Source organism: Festucalex cinctus, chromosome 6 (assembly GCF_051991245.1).
Source record: "Festucalex cinctus isolate MCC-2025b chromosome 6, RoL_Fcin_1.0, whole genome shotgun sequence".
In the NCBI taxonomy this organism is placed as follows: Eukaryota; Metazoa; Chordata; class Actinopteri; order Syngnathiformes; family Syngnathidae; genus Festucalex; species Festucalex cinctus.
The window spans coordinates 17,102,918-17,123,154 of record NC_135416.1 but is presented as its reverse complement, the minus strand read 5'-3'; the positions used below and the strand labels follow the sequence as shown (position 1 = coordinate 17,123,154).

Genomic DNA, 20,237 nt, shown 5'->3' with positions numbered 1-20,237 from the left:
ATAAAAATAAAAATAAAAATAAGTTTAAATAAGCAAAACATCACATCAGTAATGAGTTTTAATGGTATAATGGAGACAGACATGAAATGAGTGAAATGGGTGAATGAATATTATTCAAAATTGGGAGATGAAACATATGTGCTGACACCAACAGACTATAAATTTTGGTAACTCAGTGTGTTGCACAGTCAATTCCAGCCCAAAAGGATGCTCCGGAGTTATAACTTTAACTATGAGGGTAAAAAAAAAAAAAAAAACAGACAGGGCCAGACTTGTGTAACAATGATTCAGAGATGAGACATTACTGTCTAGTGATGATTTAAAAAAAAATATCCATCCATCCATCCATTTTCTTGACCGCTTATTCCTCACAAGGGTCGCGGGGGCTGCTGGCGCCTATCTCAGCTGGCTCTGGGCAGTAGGCAGGGGACACCCTGGACTGGTTGCCAACCAATCGCAGGGCACACAGAGACGAACAACCATCCACACTCACACGCACACCTAGGGACAATTCGGAGCGCCCAATTAACCTGCCATGCATGTCTTTGGAATGTGGGAGGAGACCGGAGTACCCGGAGAAGACCCACGCGGGCACGGGGAGAACATGCAAACTCCACCCAGGAAGGTCCGAAAAAAAAAAAAAAAAAATAATAATAATAATAATAATAATAATAATAATAATAATAATAATAATAATAAAAGCAGCTGTGGGAATGTAAGCCAATAGTCATAGCGCGTTGAAATCTGGAAAAACTGAAAACTCTTAAAAAAGGTGACACAGGACCGTTTAGGGACCTTTGTACTGTTTGTACAACAGTGGAAAGTGTTGGGCAAATGAGCATGTGGGAACATGCCAGTAACGAGGGTGACAGAGAAATGCCGAAGCCTTTGGGGTATGTAAACAAAGAGATAAGAACTAGCAACAATTCACTGTACATCAGTGGCGAGTGGTCAGAATATATGTAATATAATGAAAAAATACAATGAATATATGATGAATATGATCATGAAAAACGATCACTATCGATCGATGAATGATAATCTATAACCAAAAATAATTTCTATTGTAATACATTCTGTAGAAACATTATTTGGGCGTAAACCGCCATTGTTATTTACGTCGCGACGCATTCAGTGCGTAGTGACGTCGAAAGGGGGTGATTTTCTGCCGGGCAATGTGAAACGTCTATCAAGAAAGCAAGGTAAACCTCATTAGCGTTCCAAAAGAAACAACGCACGATCCGGAGAGTCACGCTCCCCCGCGCGGTGGTCTCATCATTCAATCTCATCACGCTTTTAATAGTTTTGATCGGCCCTTTAGGAACGTAAAGGAGGCTTACCTTGCTTTCTTTATGGGCGTTTCACAGGATCACAGCCGTTCTCCGTCACTACGCACGGAACGCGTTGCGACATAAATAACAATGGCAGCGTACGTCTAAATAAAGTTTCTACAAAATTAAACTGGAAATTATTTTTGAAAAATTAATCTCATTGTTATGTTAGTAACAACCAAATAAATATAGAGCAAACTTGTCATGACATCCGGGGTTCCTTTTAAGATAAAGGCAAACGAAGCCTTTTAATATTTTTTTTCTACTAGTTACAATTTACCACTCAACATATTAAACTTTTCATGTTGCATGAAACATGATATGTAAACACTGTATTTATACATACTTTAAAAAGTTAACTCACACATGCAAAGGTGTTAGGTGGTTATATCATTACTTTTTGACAGTTGAACTGCTGTAAACCATAATGCTAACAGATACGCCAACTTCCTCACTTCCCATCCTCTAAGCCTGCTCCTTTTTGACTCGTTTGGTCCCGGGTGGTATTGGAAGTTGGCTGTATTGTATACCTCTCGGTCCCAACAGACAAAAAACGTCATTGTCGTATGTGTTTGGGCTTGTGCTACTGCTTGGGAAGTAGTCATTACATTATTCACGGCGATTGTCAGTGATGCAAAGCGACGAACACTTCACATTTGCAAGCCCCAGCGACATGGGCAAAGAAGCACAATTTTTCTTCAAAAGCCGCAGCTTACATCAAATTAATTATTTTGATCCGAGTCCATGCAAATTTCAGCTAAACTGTAAAGCACTATCTCTGCAAAAAGTTCAACCAAAATTGGCACACTGCTGTTCGGTCCTTAATCAAATGAGCAAAGACGCGAACGTGGCTTTCCTTATTCCAAAAACAAATCAATACACCGATTACCGGTACAGCTAAGCACATTCAGTTTAATTCTTGTATGGTGACATTTGAAAATAAGAATAAGGAACAGGAATCTTAGAATAAAAACAAACATTGTCTACATGACAGGTTGCATTGGTCTGTTAGACTGAATTGTTGGAGAGTTATGAGGATGGGGAAGACATGAAACATGGATGGAAATGAACAAGTGATGGGAAGATGTGGGATCAAAACCTGCAGCTGAATGTCAAAATTATATACTCAGGAAGACTTCACTGCAAAGTGTTACACTATAAATATTCACTGTGACTATTCAATGGTAGACAGGTTCACTCCTGAAGTGTATTAGGTTCTGCCATTACGACTAATACAGAAACGGACTCTGTTTATTTATGCAAAATGTCAATGCTGGAAAAGGCTAACAAGCAATGCTAATAACCGACATATCTTTACCAAATATTTCTTTACATATCCAAATTAAAAGGTCCAATGAGAATTGAACCAACTACACTATTCCAAATTTTTCCTTGTAGCTTCTGCTGCCATCCTTTCCACACATCCTGTTTGAAGCTGACAGTGACCAAAAACAATGCTTATTTCAAGGGTGATGGCAAGGTGCCTGAGAAGGATGGGAAGGAGGCAAGGAATATACAATGTTACCTTCAAGTTGGGGAGGGGGCGGGGCAAAGTGCCGGCGCATGACCTCCGCTCCTCCTCCAGAGCTCGACTCAGCATCTCAAACTGCCTCTCCTGCTCCCGCACGGAGGCCAGCAGGGAGGCCGTACTCGCACACTGCTCCATTCACACACTAAGAGCAAAGCAGAGGAAGGGGAAGGACAGTCAACACCAAAGAGTAAGAGGGATTTAACCAACACCAGAAACCAAAGAAACAAAAGAGCAGAACTGAATCACCCAGGTATACAGGTATGAGGGCAAGTGGTCACAGGTACCATGCACAAATCAAAGTACACCTACAGGATCATTGTTAGGGGTAATTAAACAGACCGGGTTAACACAGTGATGAAGAAGAGGTAAGGAATGAATTAAAATAGCAGTTTAATTGCTAAAAAAGTTTAAGTGTTAAAAAAAAAAAAAAGGAGCTGGCAACCAGAGCTTCAGTCAACCACAATGATTACGACCAAGTTGAGGGTCATCAAGCAGGAGAACTGGAGCAACATTTAGTCGCATGCTCTTCTGCTCAACAGGTTAAATATAGACAGAAATGCATGTTGTATGAAAAGAGATTTTATAGAATGTTTTAAGCTGTGGCATGTGCAACTGGGTAGCACTTCATCTTTCCAAGGATGCAGTAAAAGTGTGAAGGAGTAAAAAGTGTGAGCAACACATCTTCAGTTAATAGAAGTCACACACCATTACATCCTACATCCTAACGTCAAATATGAATTAACGCTTTAAGCACAAGGTACAGACATATGAAAATTAAGCATATGGCCAACAATAATTTGCATCAACGGCCATTGTGGTCATTCAATGGTTTATTAGCAGCTGATGTGTGTACTGTGTAAAATGTATATTATTCATGTGTTCATTAATATTTAATTGTCAATTTGGCATCATGTCTCACTTAAGCCAACATGCGTGCCCGTGGGGAAGGTGTCACTTCTCCACAAACAGACTTCAGTCATGGTGTAAATACTAAATACTCGTAGAATTGCAACTATCCATCCATCACATCCATTTTCTTTACCGTTTCCTCTCACTTGGTTTGGAAATGCAAAGTTGAAGCCCATCACAGCCGACTTTTGGGCGAGAGGTGGGGTACGCTCGACTCGTTGCCATTTGAATACAAGCCAATGAAGCCATATACTGTACAGGATAGATAACCATTCATCAATGGGCTATTGAGTAAGTCCTCTAACCTAAAATGCATTATACGTTTGGAATGAGAATGACAAAAATCAAGCAAACACAGGAAGAACAGAGGAGAGACACCCAGTCAAGGTCCAAAATGTGGACCTGCCAGACATGTCTGACCCCGAGCATAGCCTGCTCGGTTTTCCGAAATATCTGACCAACACAAAGTTACCAATAAATAAAAAAATGTGTAAGAGGTAAGAGTGCCATCAATTTTTGCTTAATGTGTTGGAAAAATTAAGATGTTCAACAAAAAATGAAGTCCTGCCTCATTGGGAATCATTTAAAACAATGGTGTGCAAACTTGGTCCTCGAGGGCCGGAGTCCTGCAAGTTTTGGATGTTTTCCTGCTCCAACGCACCTGTATCCAATGAATAGGATAGTTTATCAGGCTTATGCAGAGCTTGCTGATGAGCTTCAGGTGCGTTAGAGAAGGAAAACATCCAAAACGTGCAGGACTACGGCCTTCGAGGACACAATTTGTACACCACTGGTTTAAATGCACAAAATCTGACCTCGGCCGACCACTAAACTGCTTAAAGCTAAGTGAATAAATTCAAAGAAAATACAAACCTTGTGATCTAAATTGCATGACTCAAGAACATCCATTCTTTTCGTAGAGGCAAAAAAAACACTACAACGATGATATGGTGATAGGCTTGCAAAATGTGGACTGTCCGAACCACCATATTGTGCGTGTTCACCATTCACTGTGGCCATTAGCATAGAATGTTACTTCGTTGCGATCCAATCACGGCAGATAAAAAGCCTTCGATTGCCGCAAATAGTCTTAAATTGGGAGGGGATTGCTGACATGTTCACGTGACAGATGCATTAACACTCCTTTATGATATATGGAAATCCATCTCTACTGTATGCCCACATCAACCTCTGAAAATATAAAAGATGATCGCACAAATAATTTGTATTTTATGGACATTAAATGAATGAAAGAATGACGACGTCATCCTCTCTGCTCACTACATCTTAATGGCACTAAATGAGGAAAACGCTTTTAGACATCCTCAGTCCAACCTCGCTTTCTGATAATTTCATATTTCTCCCAACTGTTGTTGTACTGCCATCTTCTTGGCGCAAATCCATTGCCATGTGTGGTCAATCAGGCCCAAATTTGTTCCCACCTGTCAAACTTTGTGGACTTGTTTGCACTGGTATATCATTAGAGCAGTATCCTTCGTGAATATGATGCTAATAGGGAGCAAGCTGCGGGTGCAGCTGTGGAGCAATATTTTGCAATATTTTTATGAACTCATTCACTCCCGGTGACAAGTATACTTGTCAATTATAATTTTTCAGAGTGGGGATAGATGGAAAGAATCTGATTATGCGCCACTGTAAATGTCAAACTTGGAAACAACTTTACTGATGCCCAACCACCGGTAGATGATATCATTGCCCCAATTTTATACGAAATAAACACAGTTTCAGAGTCCATGGGAGAAATGGCTGTATTTTGGCAAACCTACATTTTTCTACTGTCAATTATAAAAGAACGGGACAGGGCAAAAAGTATTCTATTCTGTCATTTGGTAGATTCGGCTTATATATAATTATTGAACGTAATATCGCGTGGGTATTGAAAATTGTTACATTTTCTAAAATGGCTGGTAGTGAATTTTTTTTTTTTTTTTAGCAGACACAGCACCTTCTTAATCAAATGGATTTGGCCCTGGGTCTTTAAATTTTCTGACTCAAACCAGATTGAACCTCTAATTTGGTCTGACAACAACGGCCTGTTTGCATACACATGCAAGACATAAGTAAAACATAAATATATCTGTCATTTTTTTATTGTAAAAATGTGGGTCATTACAAATACGGTTTCAAAAGTAGCACTGCACGAAGTAGAACAAAAAGTAATACACAAATAACCCGTCAATGGAATTGTAGGCCTGTGATTTGTAATAGGAGGTGGGTTTACTGTGGGACAAAACTCGTTTAATTTCAGTGACCGTAATTTCCAGACTATAAAAGCTAGGGGTGTGCCAAAAAATCGATTCATAAAAGAATTGAGATTCTCATTTATTAATCGAATCAAATTGATATTAATATCCAAAAATTGATTTTATTTAAATTAGAAATGAAGAAGAAGGGGAAAGGCAGTTGTAGCCCCACATGCTGTTTTGTGGAAAAAGGCACTACAATACAAAATTAATAAATGTTTAAACAAAAAACAAAAAAAAACAAAAACAAAAAAAAGGAGCCTTTAATGCCACTATTTGTCATTTTGTCTTGCAAAGCAGACTGGAGTAGATCATGACAATGTTGTGCATATCTGTAAATTGAAGCAGAAATCATTTGTCAATCAAGTAATTTTGAATCGAAAATCGTTTGAATCGAGTATCGAAAATCGATTCTGAATCGAATTGTAGACCCACAAATATATGATATTCGTTTTTAAAAGTGCCTGCCAGTAACAGCAATAAAAGTGCATTTTAATAACACGGCTGTACAAAAACACATTACTGTAACCAAAATAACCAGCCTACGATAGCCGAAAAGTCAGTCATTTTAATCATTACCGGTAATTCTAATGCCATAGGTTCTTCTCTTGCGTACTACGTGAAACCATGAAGTCCGCTTCCTCAGGGTCGGAAACAAACAGGCCAGGAATGGCCTCGTCAGCCATTCTCCTTTGTTGTCACTCTCAAAACCAAAAAACTCCTCTTCCTCTTCATCAGTGTTAGAATCGAACAAGTCGATTGCCTTTACTTAAATGCAGCATCTTGTGCATTTCTCCGTTTCTTTTCCATAATGAAGGTGAAAACTGTCTAGCTCTCGTTCTGTCCCACCTACTGTATTTGGGCTCACTGGTTTGTTTTGCTCTTCCTGACGTGCTTGCGCTTCCTTTGCAGTGTGCCCCCTCGTGACCTGGTAGATAAGCCGCACGGTCGAATACAAGTGAAAAAAGTAGCGGCCTATAGTCCTGAAATTACGGTACTTTCCATTTGGGTCCTCTTTCACTGCCACATATTTTATGAATAGGACCAAACCACACAAAAACACACACACACACACACACACACACACAATTGTCATACATTCCACAGTCAGATTTAGCATGTCATATCCTGTCTCAACTGTTGGAATCTGACTTAATGTGTCGTTCCCCTTTTCCTCCTCAACGACCACCCTAACACCTATTTTATTGGTTAAAAATCCATCATCTTCTCTGATCAAAGAAAATTGAGGGGAACTTCGGGAATTTAAAAAAAAAAAAAAAAAAAAACTCCCAGTGGATAAGCTGAACAAAATGAAAGAATTTGAGGGGAAGCGCCAGTACAATTTTATGACAGAAAGCAACAAAGAAATTATGAAACCTGACTGCAGCTGCTGTTAAGTTTTACACTTGCATAGCTAAACATATAGTTAAACCATTCAAGTCCTAACATAATATATCAGGTCTGTCCTCATACTATTCTGACCTTTTTCTAAATTAATTCTAAGTTAAGCTAAGTTATTTCTTGTTAAGAACACAGGACAATAGCCTTTTATCATCGAGTGCTACCAACATCTTACGTCCCACCACTAACATTCTTGTGGTAGGGAGTTTCTTAGGAGAGTTAAATGGCTTTAGCCACTTAAAGAAGCAACATTGGCCATTATTTATTTTGCCATTAGCAGCAAGGCTAATGGCTTAGGATGGAGGATACACCGCAAACACGGTTGCAGCCTTACATAATAATATACACGATGATGGAAGTACTGCAGATGTCCATTGCATACTGGAAACTTGAGATTAAAAGAAAGAATGAGTTGACATGTCCATCTTATTGCTGCATACGCTTGATTTTTATATTAAACCAACTCACTATTCCAGATAACACTGGAACATGGACATTGCGTATGCATGCGTGCACAACAGAGGCCAAGCTGTGATAAAATGCTGTAGTGGCTTGGCCAAGTGTGCTGCTGACACAGCCTCATCTGAATTGTCATGCAGAGATTTGGCCTCTGTGCATTTCATGTGTTGTTGTTGGCACACATCCGACCACTCCTACAGATTTTGCCATCCCTGCTTCAACCTATGATCCTCCCCCGCCATGTGGTCAACAGTATGGCGGTGGCACAGAGAGCACACGCTCCTACTATACAGTCCTAAAATTAGGGCAATTTTGCCACGTGATCGATGTCTGCCCGTCTCACGGCTGCCGCAAGGTTTACCAGATTAACATGTAAACGAGTGACCTGTGACCACAGATAGATCTTCAATCGGAATGATTTCAATCGGACAAACAAATCTCTCATGTAAACATGGCCAGTGACAGGCTGACGGCCTTAATCAAGATCAAGTTTCAGCTGGCTGTTCTCTGACAGTGACCTCTTCACACATCACTGACAACTTACATACAGAGTAGACTGAGTTATCTCTTTGTTCTTGATCTGTGATTTAATTTCTTTGTGATAAATTCGTGACAGAGCCTACTCCAATTCATTTTGCTTATCAATGCAAGCATTTGTCCCTGACAGTGGCTCCCTGCAAAACAATCACGCCAAAGAAAGTAGCCACAAGGCCTAGTCAGACCAGAGCAAAAGAATCTGTCCTCAGTGGAGGAGTTCAGCACAAAGACCAAAACAGCGTCACATTAGGGTAGAAGCACTTGATATATTTGACATAGCTACAGTAAACCACCACAACATCACCGCAGTACTACCATTACAACAGCTTACATTTGATAAAAGCATGCTGCTTTATGATACAGGCTTCCCCCCAGCATTTTATTAGCCCGGCGGCCCACCAGGCTTTCCTTGCCCCATCACCAGGCTAAGGTTCGCAATAAATGACTTTCCTCGTCAATGACAAATAGTATTCGCTGGATGTTTTTCACCAACCCCACCCCCCACTTCGACAAACATGATATATGATTCAGGCATGTAATTTGTCGAACTCCAATCACCAATCTGACCATAGATTTGTCCGTCTGTCCCCAACCACCGGGCTTAGCTAATTTTCTGGGGGAAACCCTGTGATGGCAGCAACGTTTACCTACGTTTCTTGTTTCGCTCTTGGAATGAAACTGTGTTTCCATTACTATGAATAAAACAAACTGCAGCACTAGGACTACTTAGCTAATAAAACGTTTAAAATACACCATTTGTAAAGATGGATACCAAGCCCTGGTACTAAACTGGCGCTGTGGCTGAATTTTTAAAAACTGGGATATCGATACGCTCCACCCTTAACAGGTCTGACAACAGTCTTGATAAAAATTCATCCATCCATCCATCCATCCATCCATCCATCCATCGATTATCTGAACTGCTTATCCTCACGAGGGTCGCGGGCATGCTGGACCCTGTCCCAGCTATCTTCGGCCGTAGGCGGACGACACCCTGAACTGGTTGCCAGCCAATCGCAGGCCACACATAGATGAACAATCATTCAAACTCACAACAATTATAATAATAATAATAATAATAATAATAATAATAATAATAATAATCACACCTATGGACAGTTTAGAGTGTTCAATTAACTTACCATGCATGTTTTTGTTTTGTAGGAGGAAACCAGAGTACCCGTTGAAAACCCACACAGGCATGGGGACATCATGCAAATTGTTTTTTTTTATCTACTAATTAGAAGATGTTTCCAGTCACAAATGGTCAAATAAAATGGCTGTTATAAATTCTAACATATTATTTTAATATATATATATATATATATATATATATATATATGGGAAAATTGTTACAAAGAGTAGTTTTGAGCTTTTATTTCGAAGTTATCCCTACTGTAGTTTTGGCAGCTGATTTTGAATTGAAGCCAATTCATCCATTTCAGTATGCAAAAGCGAACAGGCGAACAAGAGCGCAATATTAAATTTCCAGTGCTCATGCGCACTGGCACATCGCTTACATGTAGCTCTGATTATACTAGTGATTTGTTCAAACTATTTCTTTTTCTGTATTTTTCAGATAATGGTAGTGTTTTCCCTCTGTACAAAGTTGGCCACCTCAAATTTGCTCGCCACCTCCAGCCTGAGCAACTGATATCGCTTAACAAGCCGTAGTGCTCCAGCTGTGTTGATTGAGCTCAGCAGCAACGTATTTTAACTGCAGTTGCAACGTTGCGCCATTTTGGAGGCGCTGTATCAACAGCATCCATCCATCCATTTTCTTGACCGCTTATTCCTCACAAGGGTCGCGGGGGGTGCTGGCGCCTATTTCAGCTGGCTCTGGGCAGTAGGCGGGGGACACCCTGGACTGGTTGCCAGCCAATCGCAGGGCACTGTATCAACAGCAGTGCACCGAAAAGACCTGATGCAATAACTGGAAAAAAAGAAACATGTTTGATACCACTTTTTCCCAGACCGATACTCAACTCTTGAGTAGTCACCAATACTGATACCAAATACTGATACCACTCGTATATAAAATCCAAAAATGACAGATGATTTTGAAGAAATACCGTGCATGAAATTAATGGCAACATGATCATATTCATATAATTTCTCATTTCTAGTTTCTGATCGAAAAACTGCTGCAGGAGTGTGACTGATAATGGTATTACTCACTGCCTCGAGTACAGATACCTTAAAATAAGACACCTTATTGGCACCTATACCGATACCTGTATCTGTAGTCGCCCATAGTCCAGTATGTGACCACCTCTACCTCAATTTGAGCCAGGAAAAACCCTGTTAGATGGATGGATGTTTTATTATAATTTAACATTAATGTTGCTGTTGTTGTTGCAAGACAAGGTACTTTAAAAATAAGATGTGTTCACAATGTGTTTTTCTAAATAAAAAAAAAAATAAAAAAAGTACCAATAAGATTAAGAATAACAAAGTACCGAATCGATAAGTGTTAATAGTAGCATTGTTAAAATTGGAACAATACCATCCCTCTATCCACTTCTCATTTTATCAGTGCCATAGAGTTCAACACACATGGATAGGCCAATGCACTGTTTCTTGATGAAAAATGAATAAATTAGAACTAAAAAAATTTACCACCTAAAAACTTTTGTCAAGACGAACCTCTTGAAATGCTTGATTATTGTTGATCAAACTGTATAAAACAAATACAAAGACTGTTGGCTTTAAACAAAATGGTTGCACCCAAAAATATAGTTCTACAAAAAGCTCTTAATCTCATAATCAAATATCACACTGTACTTAGAGGAGTGTGCCCAAATGTGACAAATGAGAATCATAAAATACAAAAATATAACAATATTATAACAGGTTTCTTGCAGACAAAAATATGACAAATTCAAGCAGACAGTGAGACAACACTGAGGATTCACTTTCCAACAGTTTACAAAAACAAAAATGTAACCTTGTAACACTGGCCATCTCACAGGTTTCAAAGTGAGCTCGTTCGGCGTGGCTCGTCATGTTTACCTCCTGCATGTAGAGCAAAATGACGTGATCGCTATTCAAATAAAAACACACTGCAACCGTTGGGTGGAAGACAGGAAGGCAGATAACCTGGGACAGTAGACTGACAGGGGAGGAGGAGGAGCGACGAGGAAAACGCCAGCTTTTAAGAGCGACACACCCATGGTTTGCTATGAAAGGCCGTCATTACTGAGACTCACAAATGATAGCCCTGCCTAAAACATCAGGCTGAGCAGCAGACTTCAGTCCTCAGAGACTACTCAGATGAGAATGAATTCTTGTGATTTTGCAACCCTGCTATATAAATGAAACCATGTGGACGTACCTGGACAAAGGGCATGTTCATACCTGCTCCCAATCTCTGACACCTCTGTTACAGCAGGTAAAAATCAGTCATGTAGGCTATTGTGTAATATGCCAGGCATGTTCATAGCACACTGAGCAAAACTAACTAATCAGCTTCATTCCTGTATACATACGTTCTGCACTGATTTTAAGCATACATGTCAGACTCAGAATTACACCACTACCAACGCACTAAATACCAAATTGGACAGAATCCAGCATCCCTTCTGATCCTGTTAGTTGAGAAGCTGCAAGCCTCTACAAAAGGACACTGAATAATGAAACGAAGCGCGCCTGTTGGTCTTGCCACACCCCACGCGTTCAGACCAACACAACAGGTTTTCTTGCTTTTATCACAACCACTCCTTTTCTACCTGGCACACACCTTCAACGATAACATTTGAAACTTCTAAGTCTGACCCACAAACCGTGGAAGTGCTCAGCGCCGATGTCCACCAAATAGCAATGAACAAGAGCATGACATTGGCTCAACTAATAAGGCAACCGAAACTGGACTTTGACCGCTAACTTTATGGCAGTCACTTCCGTGTCATCTTGCTTCTACCACTGTCGATCCTAGAATATTGTCCGTTCAAATTGGCTCAAGCCTGTTGGAAGTTGCCGAGTGTCAATCAATTCAAATGAAATATACATTGAAGGCGTGAGTTACACAAACAACATTGGTCGCGAAGTAGTACAATAATTGAGTGGGTAAGCTTGCTATTAAAGGTTTGTACACGACCAGTCCAGTGCGTATTCACTGGTTTAAGCAAAACATTACTCGAGTGACACAAACTAACCCCACTGATAGTAGAGTTAACTCAACTTCCATGCTTATGATCCCTTTAGCTGCTGTGGCTAGGATGCTAACGTTACGATCCAAGGAAAACATCGTCACGACTCACGAGATTAAAACACGTTTGTCTTTCCCGCGCGCACACATTCCAAGCAGGCCAATCGGTCACCGATCACGCAACGAAAGACCATTACCGTTTGCTGGGAGTGTTAGTCTTCTTTTACGAAGTCCATAAGTGTTGGCGATGCAGGTTCAGGCCTAGCTTAGCCGACTGTACACAACGCGCAGTCCAAAATCTAGACCCGCAGTCTCGGATAACAAGTGAGCTTGGACAGTGCGCAGAGAAAACGCAAAAAAAAAAAAAAAGTTCCGTCGAGCAATTGCGGTGAAAACACTGCACAGCAAGTGACCACCGCCGGGCGAGAGCTCCAAATCAGAACAGAGAAAACACCCACCTATCCAATTTCCTCTGTGCCAGGCTTGTTGTTCCCTTGACTGGCCTGAAGGCTTGTAGCTCTTCCTCCTCTGCTGGAAAGGGAGGAGGAAGGGAGAGGGGGGGTCGGGGTTGAGCAACATCGATTTAAAAATGACTTTCTCCTCTTTTTCTTCACATCAACGTCTTATTTTGGAAATAAGGTATAATTTCCACAGTATCGGTTGTTCATTATACCACACTTTTGAACAAGCTATTTTATCAGACTTTGGTTTCGGAAATACTGTACTCGAAAAGTGTTGCAATTCTGTCCTCGTGTGGCACCCGCAGTGAAATACGGCAGGTCAAAAGAGTTGATCAAAAGGGCCACATTTGGATTTCAAAACGATGAACAAATCATAGATGAGGTTGAAAACAAAGTTTAAAATGTGTATGTGGAAAAAATATTTTCAATAATAAATACATTCTGTATGACTGAATACATGTACTGTAGTTGAATATGTATACTGTACACAGTATTTATTTTATATATTCATTCATAATACATAACTCTATGATATTTAATATTTTCATAAATACTCACCAAATTATTCAATGTGCAATTTAATGCAACAAATATTACTGGACTCTTGGTAGCGTAATTACTCGACCACACTTGCTGCTGAGTGTACAGTAGTGTGCTTGCTTTACCACTCAAAAGAATGTAATGAGTACAAATGTTAGTCGATATTAAGTATGCATCACAGTTTACCTGAAGTAAAGACTTGAATCTGCATGTTTTTGCAAGATTATGTTGTAAAAATATATTATATATATATATATATATATATATATATATATATATATATATATATATATATATATATATATATATATATATATATATTAGGGATGTAATGATAAGCGCAATATCGTGATATTAAAACTGCCACAATATCGTCGTCATGGTCACAATATTTAAGTGCAACATAACTGTTAAAAAGTCAGGTTGTTTTCCATTTTAGTGCAATTTAATTTTCACTATGGATGTTTTGGCCCTTCTATGTTTAAAATCTACACTAATTGTCAGATGAAGGGGAACGTAATATGCCTGTGAAGCAAGTCAATATGTGAATGTGTGCATGCATTAACAACATAACAATAATAATAATAACATAATAATAATGATAACAACATTGCTGTTATGTAAAAAAAAAAAACACAATATTGTGAGGTCATTTTTTTATAATATTGTGACCTTTTTTTAAATATCGCCAATCTCCCCACAATATCGTGATAATTATCGTATTGTGAGCTTCATATCGTGATAATATCGTATCGTGACGGTTGGATATTGTTACATCACACTATATAACGATTACATGTTTTATCAGATTAATCGCATCTTGGAATTTTGATGAATCACGATTAATTGCTTTAGTTTAAAAGGCTTTTTTTTTAATCTGCCAAATTTAAAGAGCACCTGTTATGTATTAATTCTTTCATTTTCATTTCATTTATTTGTTTATTTTTTTAAATGGGACAGAACATATTAATAAACATTTAAAAATTTAAATATGGATTATAGCCGTTAGACTAATTTGCATCCCTGTCCCATTGGCAGGAAGGTGACCAAAGTGAGGAAAGGATAGAGTAAAGCAATAAAATAAATACATAAATAAATAAAGAGTAAAAGGATATCCATCCATCCATTTTCTTGACCGCTTATTCCTCACAAGGGTCACGGGGGGGTTCTGGAGCCTATCTCAGCTTGCTTCGGGCAGTAGGCGGGGGACACCCTGGACTGGTTGCCAGCCAATCGCAGGGCACACAGAGACGAACAACCATCCACACTCACAAGCACACCTAGGGACAATTCAATGCGCCCAATTAACCTGCCATGCATGTCTTTGGAATGTGGGAGGAGACCGGAGTGCCCGTAGAAGAACAATGCAGGCACGGGGAGAACATGCAAACTCCACCCAGGAAGGCCGGAGCCTGGACTCGAACCCCAGTCCTTGCCATCAACATAAAGTGCTTAATTGTTTTACATTTCTGCCACAAGACAGAGATAATCACACATTATAGAGGATTACATTACAAGCAGCTGGAAAACTGCCTTCATTCGACGTTATGTTGACAAATCTGATTTTCTAAAAAGTTAATTACTTGCGTGATTTAAAATGGGAAAAAAATGACCCCAATATTTTGTCATGAACAAATATTCTGAATGTCATATACAAACATTTATTAAATGGTTTACTTTTATGCACGTAGTTATGTGTATTGCTCAAACACAACCTGTGCTACCTTTAATCTGTGGTCAAAATTACATTTTGTGATTAATTAATGAGTTTATATATATATATATATATATATATATATATATATATATATATATATATATATATATATATATATATATATATATATATATATATATATATATATATCTGCGATTGGCTGGCAACCAGTCCAGGGTGTCCCCCGCCTACTGCCCAGAGCCAGCATGTATATATATATATATATATATATATATATATATATATATATACCCTATATATATATACCCTATATATATATATATACCCTATATATATATATACCCTATATATATATATATATATATATATATATATATATATATATATATATATATATATATATATATATATATGTGTGTGTGTGTTGAGCAAAAGCATTCGCATGTCGGCGGGATGTTGAAAGAGTTAGTTTAGTTGTTTGTTTGTTTGTTTGTTTGTTTGTTTGTTTGTTTGTTTGTTTGTTTGTTTGTTTCTTTCTTTCTTTGTTTGTTTGTTTAAGAATAGGAATGTCATGTGGCCACTCACCACAGTGATGCAGTGAACTTATAATAGGCTAGGCTACACGAATTTAATGCAAATATTTTTTGTCTGGGAGTGGGACGTGTTCATATTTTCAACTGCTATTCTCTTTTTGGCCACAAGATGCCACAATCACTGCACTTTTTCTTTACCTGCTTCTTTTCATGGAATGTTTAATTCTTGGGAATCTCATTGTGATCTTGTTGTATTCAAACAATTTAAGATAGAACAGAGATGAACACTTTTCATTAGATGTGAGAACATATGCAAGCAGATTTACTCCTATGGTGCAGACCAGAGCCCTATATAGAGAGAGTCCGGCCAACTGAAAACACGGACGTCATGTTGTTACCCTCGGCCACAGAGCGGGAAGTACGCTCAAGTGTGTAGCACATGAGCACCCTATCATATATAACATAATATGTTCAAATAAGAGATTTGATTACATGTATTTACTTTATCGCCTGTTTTTGGCTGATGGTAACAAGCAAGATACTTGATAATAAAGCATTTTTTTCATGGTACCAATGAATGTATTATAACAGGTTCCTCTGTAATTTGTTTGTCCTGGACCTAAATTTAAATTTAAATGTGATTTCAGTGTAACTGACAACCAAATGATATGATTATTATTATTATTATTATTATTATTATTATTATTATTATTATTATTATTATTATTATTATTATTATTATTAATGGCTTTCAATGGTGGATGTACAATATTTAGAACTTTTATTTACAGCACAAAATCCACAATAACTCATTTTCATATTATGGGCCCTGTTTAATCAAAAGTTAGAATCGATAACAATTTTATTTTAAGTCCATTCACTTTGTACAGACTTATAATTAAAATCAATTATATTTTTATTTTCAATGATAACCCTTGATAAAAGGTTGAAGGCTGCATTGTGCAGTTCTACCTACTTCAAATCGTATTATTTTACTTTACTTTACACAGCGATGAAGTGTTATTTGCTTTCCAGTCCTTGCATTTGACTTTCACTTCCCACAATGTCCTCGTCTGTGGGTCTCCAGTGAACCAATGCATCATAATACCGCTGCCTGGTCGTTGTGAGCAACACCATGCTGAGCAACAAGGCACGATTGGAACATGAAAGTGACAACAACTATTGGAAAACACTACGAATCCCAGCACCATGGTAAGAACATGGCGTCCATATGGCATGTCACCAGCAGTTGACCAATCACAGCGTAGTAGGGCTGAAACCGAGTTGGCCAAACTCTAATTACGGCTCTGGTGCAGTCTGCGGTTGCCAACCTGATACAAAGATTCTCCGTTTACGACGCCGTCCGTATGCTAAAGTTGGCTCCACGGTCGCGCTCCCGCCATATCATCTTTTCATACCACCTTAAAATCCTAATGATGGGGTTTTGTTCCAAAGGTGGTGATGTGATGTATTTCAAATTTGTACGTGAGTCTTAATTGATCAGTAAGGAGTAAGGTCACACACAGTTTAGAATCAGAAGCGGCGGAACAATTTTGGATTGTTCGACAAGTTGCACCCATTTTTCAAAATCTGAATAGCCTACATTTCATTGCTAGATGTAATTACGCTGCTGATAAAGAAGATATGCTCAGAAGATAGGCACCACCCAGTGCAATAAATAAGGGGTGTGAAAACAACTCACAATCAAAAGGGTTAATCATATGTCAAATGGTTACAGTTCATGGGCAAAATTGATGTAGGGACAAATGTGATGAACACTGGCCTTTTCACACATTTTACCTGTTTGTTCGGGGTGAATCACAGACTTGAGATCATTGTGGTGTTTGAGTGTTGTGACAAAATTAAAGCAGAGCAATAATCTACAAAAATGCAGCAGATGGGGAAGGCGTCGACTAGGTAGACAAACACTGTAAAACTTTAAAGTTTAAAATAACAGAGGAGGCATGTGAATGTAGTTTGAGCTTCCGTCAATCGTGATCGTCAATAACACAAGTCAAACTACATTGTAATCATCAATCCATCATTCGTCAGAATCATCATTCCCTCAGAGAAAATAGCGTCCGCCATAGTGTCCAGCAATATTGATGGAATGCCCACCATCATCGACAGACTGACGGATTTCCCGTCAAGAATGACCACTTTCTTTTTTTTTTCTTTCTTTTTTTTTTTGTCAGGCTCGCATCAAACTCATGCAGTAGGCGTTACTGACACCTCTCTGTGGATACACTGCACTGCATAACACACTTCCAAAGTCATTGTTTGTGACACCAATTACTGTAATGGTTTAATGAAATAAAATTCCAAACATACTAAAAATACAGGCAGGACCATATCTAAGTAAAATACAGTGTTTATAATTGTGAAGAAGTAATAGCGTGCTTTTTAAACATGATCTCAATGAGGTACTGCACGAATACTATTTTTACACCACAAGGCCATGTGACATGAGCAGCTTGAACCGGAATGGGGTCAACATAGAAGCGCGCTCGTTGACGAGCGAAATGTCCACCTTCTTTTTTTTTTTTTTTTTTTTTTTTTATGATCAAAAACATAAAAAAAAAAAAGGTGAACATTTCATTTCAGGGGACCTTTAAAGCTTTTCGCTTATTCAAGTATTTTTGGAGTAAAAAAAACAAAAACAAAAACAAAAAAGCAAACAAACAAATAAATAAAAGCAATTAGATCATTTTGGAGAGATGCTAGTCTGCAACGTGACTACTGTTGAGATGCCTTTGCATATGGAATTGAATGCCTTTGCTGTTATGTTTAAGATAAGATCACAAATAACTTCAGGGCAATTTCTCTATGAATACTGTCACTGAGGTTTCCATTCATTCGTAATCTCTACCGCTTATCCTCATTGATTAGCAAAATGAATCACAAGTTTATCATCATCTGCCAACAGACGTTTTTGCAACATATGCCGGGGGGAATAAAATCCTGCTTTGAACTCCCCCAGTTCAGTGACACAAATTGGAAAGAGCATTTTTCCAGGGACCTTACGCTTCTATCTATCTATCTATCTATCTATCTATCTATCTATCTATCTATCTATCTATCTATCGCATTAGCCAGATAGCTAGCTAGCTAGTGTAGCAGGGTGCAGAATGCAGTTTGGCGCGACATTTAATTTTTGTGGGTTTTTATTTTAAGTTGCTGCAAAACACAAAATATAATAAATATAATCAATCAAAATATAATCGCTTCAGAATCAATTCTAGAATTGTATACCAGAATTGTATACAACACTAGTGTCCCCCGCCTACTGCCCAGAGCTAGCTGAGATTGGCTCCAGCGCCCCCCGTGACCCTTGTGAGGGATAAGCGTTCAAGAAAATGGATGTATACCACACTAGCTAGCTAGCTATCTGGCTATCGATTGAACGAATCGCGCGGTTTGAGTGAACCTGTGCCTGCAGGCATTGCTGACAATGTTCATGCTACAATATGCTTTACCAGTGAGAAAGAAACGCACCACAGAGGATTCTTTGTAGGCTTGTGACTAGTCAGGATCGGATATTTGAAACACTTTAATATCATCTATCACATTGACCTTTGCAAAATGAAGGGTGCAGTATTAAAATATGGTTATCTAATTGATGTGACTCGGTGGAAGCATGTAATGGCTATTGGAGCTCATGCAATCTGCCCCTTCCCCCCTTATTTTTCCATCTGAATGCGCTATTGAATCATTTTGGATTTTTGAGAATGCTTACTTGAAACACCGTTCTACAACTGAGCCACACTGCCCTGACAACGGAAATGTGTCCTTCACTGGAAATGAGGGTGTGGTCAATTTAACAAGTACTATTCAGGTTACGTTAGCACGTCCGCCTCCCAGTTCTGAGCACTCTGGTTCGAGTCCAGGCTCCGGCCTTCCTGGGTGGAGTTTGCATGTTCTCCCCTTGCCTGCGTGGGTCTTCTCCGTGTACTCCGGTCTCCTCCCACATTCCAAGACATGCATGGCAGGTTGATTAAACACTCAAAATTGTCCCAAAGTGTGTTTGTGAGTGTGAGTGGTTGTTCGTCTCTGTGTGCCCTACAATTGGCTGGCAACCGGTCCAGGATGTACCCCGCCTACTGCCCAGAGCCAGCTGACATAGGCTCCAGCGCCCCCCGCAACCCTTGTGAGGAATAAGCGGTTAAGAAAATGGATGGATGGATATTCAGGTTACACTTAGCTTTCGCTCCAACACTTAAGGAAATTTACTCTGACATAGTATTTTTTATTTATTTATTTTTATCCTAGAACTGTCAGAATAACACTGTTTACACCAGAATTCATCGAACACTGGAAATTTAACACAGACAGATTTGGTGTGTACTTGTTCAAATAAATACAGATCGTGAGCTTGTCAACTCCTACAGTTGTAATTTGGATTTTCGATCAAATACAATATTAATATCGATGCTGGGGGGGGGGAAT

General features: G+C 38.9%; 1 protein-coding gene across 8 annotated transcripts in view; it reads right to left on the bottom strand.

Moving 5' to 3' along the window:
• The window catches only part of ctnnd1 (catenin (cadherin-associated protein), delta 1), a 43,700-nt gene that overhangs the window by 14,475 nt on the left and 8,988 nt on the right, over positions 1-20,237 (bottom strand). For 4 of the 8 annotated variants that reach the window (XM_077525422.1, XM_077525418.1, XM_077525423.1 and 1 more), the window contains exons 1-2: positions 13,038-13,186; positions 2,857-3,004 (exon numbers count right to left, since the gene is read on the bottom strand). In XM_077525422.1, coding sequence (XP_077381548.1) covers positions 2,857-2,997 — 141 coding nt within the window. In that variant the 5' untranslated portion in view covers positions 2,998-3,004; positions 13,038-13,186. The other 4 variants (XM_077525419.1, XM_077525420.1, XM_077525425.1 and 1 more) reach the window with 4 other exon arrangements.